Source organism: Poecilia reticulata, linkage group LG16, assembly GCF_000633615.1.
Source record: "Poecilia reticulata strain Guanapo linkage group LG16, Guppy_female_1.0+MT, whole genome shotgun sequence".
NCBI classification, from domain to species: domain Eukaryota; kingdom Metazoa; phylum Chordata; class Actinopteri; order Cyprinodontiformes; family Poeciliidae; genus Poecilia; species Poecilia reticulata.
This window is the reverse complement of record NC_024346.1, coordinates 30,775,980-30,781,614: the sequence shown is the minus strand read 5'-3', so window position 1 is coordinate 30,781,614 and position 5,635 is coordinate 30,775,980. Positions and strand designations below refer to the sequence as shown.

At 37.4% G+C, this 5,635-nt stretch overlaps 1 protein-coding gene across 1 annotated transcript in view; it reads left to right on the top strand.

The window, feature by feature from the left end:
* hace1 (HECT domain and ankyrin repeat containing E3 ubiquitin protein ligase 1) overlaps positions 1 to 2,075 on the top strand; it is a 45,768-nt gene extending 43,693 nt beyond the window's left edge. Inside the window, exon 18 of the mRNA XM_017309670.1 lies at positions 1,898 to 2,075. Coding sequence (XP_017165159.1) covers positions 1,898 to 2,000 — 103 coding nt within the window. The 3' untranslated portion in view covers positions 2,001 to 2,075. The remainder of the gene's footprint in view (positions 1 to 1,897) is intronic.
* Positions 2,076 to 5,635: the final 3,560 nt, after the last annotated feature.

Below are 5,635 nucleotides of genomic sequence, written 5' to 3'. Positions count from 1 at the left end.
GTATGAGAGTCAGGGTGAGGAGGCGCCATGTTAGGAAGAGAAGTGGAAGCTGCAGGATCTTCAGAACAAACAGGTCATGATGCTGGGGTACTGATTATCCCTCTGTCTGGACACAGGATCAATAGAACCAGTTTAACAGCTAAAATGAATGATTATATGCCAGACCTGGAAAACTGGGATCACTCCATGCCATGATGTTCAGGATTTAGGTCTCATGGCATCTCAAGGTGTCAACATTGCAGCCAGTGGGCTGAAGGAGGAAATACAGCTTTATTTTGTAGCAGTTCAAGAGCTACCCAACTTATATATATATATATTTATTTATTTATTTATTTTTTGTCATAGTATCCCCAAGAATTTAAAACTACTTTCACTCCTGGGTTTAACAATTTGTTTTTAACTAAATAAAACAAAATCCACAAAACAATCAGAGTTGTAAACCAAAGATCTTAACAAAACAAAACTGTCCCTTTAGTTCAAGGTAAACAAGGTTAAACAAAACCAACTATAAATCTCTAGTAGAGATACCAAAATCCCCCACAGGGGCAAAAGCAGTCAAAGCTAACAAAAGCTATCAGAAAGACAAAGGGATCTTTCAGCAGTCAACCAGATGCCCAATAAAGTGGCAAGCTGTTTCAACAAAGAATCAGCCGCACCTTCTTCCAGGAAGTCTTGGGTTTGAAGTCTTGGGAGCTGACAGTTGGTGAGCCAATCAGCTCTGCTGAAGACCTCGGGGAGATGAGGGCTGCATCCAATCCCCAGTGGAGTCAGTTGGCTGGAAAGCTGCAGATATACAGAAAAGGAAAAGAAAAGAAAAACATACAAGGCCACTGGCCGTAACAAACACAATGGAGAGACTCGGTGTTAGAGAAAAAGGTCAGAGGTCACCCATCTCTCCTGAGCCTTTAGACCCACTGAGCTTACATTGGTATTTTGAGTAAAGCCAGCACTAATGGCAAAACTGAACATTTTGACTTGTCTACTTGATTTAGTTTAAATGTCTTTAAACTAAAGCAGCTCATTGGCTGGTTGTCATAATGCCCTACACGTAGAGCGAAGAGCTTCTTCCAGCACATACACACAGGAGCACAAAGGAGTTTAGGGAGAGAGAAAAAAGGAATGTTTCTGAGAATGTTGCAAAAAAAAAAAAAAATTGGGTTATAAACCAACTTATGAAGAAAAACTTGAAAAAACATTTTACTGCTTCAAAAACAAATGCAGTTTGTAATCAAGTAATAGAATAACAAAACAAATGTATCTACAGTACAAAAAATCCTAAATTTTGTCCTAAAAGGCAGTTGAGTCAATTTAACAATCAATTCCTTAGATAAACAAAATGTTCAAGCAACTTTTTAAAATAATTATTAAATAAGAACATAAGTAAGAATTGGTATGGGAGAGGTTTTAAGTGCAGCGCCTGTGTCTTTTACCTATCTTCAAGTAAAATAAGACCCTTATTAAATTACAATCACTGAAGTCATCCTGCACATCACTCACTGCTTGGTGCAAATAAGAACCAAATATTTTTGCATGTGTTTTCTATTTGTAATTAGTTTATAACTCCATAAAATTGGGGATGTGGAGGAATATCACTTCCACTAATGTGACATCCATGAAACACCTTTAAACTCGATGCTTAGCTGAAGACGTGCACCGTGTCTGCCTTGATCAAACACCTCCGAGAATAGGGAGGGGTTTCAGTTTGGCTGGCAGAGGATTTTCCTTTGGTGCAGATCTTTATCATCATCAAATAGTAAATCCATCAGCTCTCTTGAAAACACTCAAAGATGTCTGGGAGGGATTGACAATCCATAGCTTCACTCATAACTTCGTTTGAGCCACACCTGTTACCATGACAATCAACTTGCTAACTGTCAGTTTTTCCTTCATTTTTTAGCATCAACATGCTGAAACTGCCAGAATATCCAAACCAGGAGGTTCTCCGAGACCGACTGCTGGTAGCTCTGCACTGCGGGAGCTATGGATACACCATGGCCTGAACATGCTGCTGTCAGGGCCTGCAGTTCTGCACAGTTGCTAATCTCTAACTGAAATAGAGGTTGTTGTTGTTGTCATTATTATTATTATTATTATTTTTTTTTTTTAATGCTGGGAAAAACTGTTGAACCACTGGTTCTGCACACTTTTAGTTGTTTGAAGCATTGCATCAGCAAAATGATAGTTAATGCAAATATTTCATATAATTTACTGGTCAATCAATGCTGTTTACGTTTAAAGACTTTCTGCATAAGATACATAGAAGTGGTAGGAGTCGATGGGAAAGCTGAACATTCCGTATCAGAGGAGTTTAAGGAGCCTTCTCAGGTTCCAGTAGCTGATCAGTTTTATGTGCTGTCATAAAAATACAAAAATTCCCTTCTCACCCTCCATGGGTGGTCTCTCTCTCTCTCTCTCTCTCTCTCTCTCTCTCTCTCTCTCTCTCTCTCTCTCTCTCTCTCTCTCTCTTTCATCCTCTGAGCTCGGGTCATCCACCAGAGGCCCGGGAGCTTGAGGGTTCTGCGCAGTATCTTGGCTGTGCCTAGAACTGCACATTTCTGGACTGAGATGTCATATATATATATATATATATATATATATATACGCAAAATTCCCACATCAGTGTGTGTATAACATCTGTACGTTTTTGCACCGTCTGTGTGGTGTTATACTGTACTGTGGACTGAATGTAAAGATTTTTGCAGGCCAAAGCAAACCACATGATGTATTGAATCCTGGTTTTGAAGCATCCACTGAGCAAGATGCCCATAAAGTGTGTAAATTGATGCATGCTTGGCACCACAAACTCCATGGAACCATTTCCTACTTGAAAAAGTTGGGCACTACATGACCAACAGGCAAAGGGTTTAACATGACTGGCACCAAAACGTCATGAAAAAGCTGATAATGTCATGTTCCTGATGTCGGAAAGCATTTCCAACTCATCTTTATTTTCTATGTACTGTTTGCTTCTCATCACTGATCTTGAGTTCAGCTTCCATGTCAAGTGTTTGAAGAAATAGAAAGCTTGTCATGGTACATGAACCACTGTGGATGAGATCTGTTGGAGGAAACAAAATGATGCTGAACACTTGAGTTGTTCCACACAAAGAAATCAATTTTTTTTTTTTATAATCATGAAAAATCCAATGGAATAAATATTTTAATAATACGTTTTATTTGACAGCCCCTTTCAAAACATCAATTCACCTGTTGTGTCTGAATGGATCTGAACCGGCTGTGCTCTCCCACAGGAGGATTACTGGGAGCGTAAGAAGGATTCAAGGACATTTTCCTTCAGGTGTGTCTGTGTAGAATTAAACTGTTTCCTCCTTAAAAATAATTCAGTCATTCTCCCAACAGCAATTTAAAAACTCAATACCACCTACAAAACCATATCAGCACTGACTGCTCTGATCAAACTACATGTCTACAGGAGGCGCTGTTGCTCCCAAACATCCACCCATAAACAGTGTCATGTCATGTTCTTGGTTTATCTCTGGTTGAAAATCTTGTGGCTGTTTTAAGGATTTCATTTCCCTGAGCTGGAGAAAAGAACTGAACTGTGTTGAGTCCAAAGTGTTTTCCATTTGTTGTCATATGATGCTCTCCCATCATATCATGTGATTGACTGTACAGACTCAGACTGAATTAGATGTTTTGCTATTGCCTTTGTCTGAAATGAAGACCAATATTCTAAGTGAAAAAGTCTTTTGTTTGTACTTTCCCAAACATTTGGCTTGCAGTGCCAAAACACTTCCATCTCTGTTGTTGGTGCAAAATCCTCCTGAAAATGAGGAGAGGATGTTGTGAATATGACGCATCCTTGTTTTCTTTCTAAAGGGAATTAAGACATCATTTAATAAACTGGTTCATGTGTTAGTGCTGTTTTCAGTTCTTGCCTCAAATGCTGATACAAACTGAGGATGTTGTAAAAGGAGTCTTTACAAATATTGTACTGTCATTTCTTCAGCAAAGTATGTATTTTACTTTGAAATACTTGTAATTAGATTTCCTGAAATAAAGGAAATAATTTGGCAACAACTTTCCTAAGACAATAATTGAACAGAACAGGAACAAATCATGTATTTTAAAAATGACACTTTATAAGCAAAGTCTTAGTCGTTCCACATTGTAGTTTATTTCAAAATAAGATTTAGGTTTTTGAACATGAATATTGCTGAGCTCTGTGTGACAGTATCAGATGCAGAGGAAGAGGATGCTGGAATGTCACTTACTAAAAGCTGCATATATTCATAGCATTGGTCTATTATTACATCTGGAAGGCCGATATGTAAAAGTGATTCAGATTTCAATTCCCCCAATGAGTTTCCTAAGTTCTGGCATTCAGAGTATCCATCAGGGAAATAAAGGAACCATCCAGACTTTATGCAGAGCTGGTTTTTTTATTCTTTAACTGAATAAAAATTCCTTGATATATTGTAGAGTTAAAGAAAATGTTTTTCTTTAACTGTACATGGTATAGAGAAATACATTTGTTTAAAATCACATTTTCTGAACGGTTGAAAGAAGTGATATGACTTTCTATTTCAGCCACAACTTTGATTATAATTCCCTTGCAGCTAATGAAAATATATTTAAGATTACAGTGTTGCATCAGATCTATAAAAAGTTTTAATGTGGGCTTAAAATATGTTTTTCATGCATGTTTCAATCTGACAATGCATTCTAATTTACTGGATATAACTACATATAGTTATAACTATATAACTTCAGTCGGTTTTAGAATTAGCTGCAACTTATAACCTTATAGTTTCCAAGTTTATCAATTTTTCAAATAAATTCATTCAACTGACTTAATGTAACTTGTCCGTTTCATCAGTTTCTAATTTTAAATATAATTATAAAATATTAAACAAGTGGAGCTCATGTTTGTGCAGGGTATGATGTAGAGGTGGGATGTGTAACTAGTTATTGAACCTTTACACATGTTGGACTGTATTTTTCCAGAGTGCAGTCATATACCTGTGTTAATACCCACATCCTGTTCCCAATATTCTGTACCTCACCTCTTGCTTTGTTATCAGCTGGCATAGTTTTCATTTTTTCATACTTTCCACACCTTCTTGACAGAGACAGATTCACTTCTCCACCTTTTGCCAAGTGGAGTTATTGCCTCTGCTTTCACACTTGCTGATTGCATCTGTTCCTCTCCCAGGAATGAACACTGCTCTGGTTCAAAAACACTTTATTTCCTCAAACCCCCATCCTGTGCTTTTGCTCCCGGTCATAATATATCCTCTTCATTAATTCTCTCTTAGGTTTACAGCTACACCTGCTCATATCAAATGTTCTTATTGGAGCCAAAAATTCAGCAGTAGAAAAAAAAACTGGTGTTCATAGTTAAGCTGTCTTTATTATTTTGTCATTTTACGACTTACCTTAAATAAAACACTTGATAATTTTGTTATGGATCATGTTCCATTATTATATTTATGAATTGCTTTAATGATAAAATCCATTTTGTTCGGTCTGTCTGCCAGTCTATTAATGGGGTTTTCTCTACATAATCCTTGTTTGTCCCACAGTTCAAAACCATACCTGCTAGTTTTTTTGTCCACAAGCATGATTTTGTGTGTGTGTGCGCGTGTGTGCGTGCGTGTGTGTGTGCGTGTGT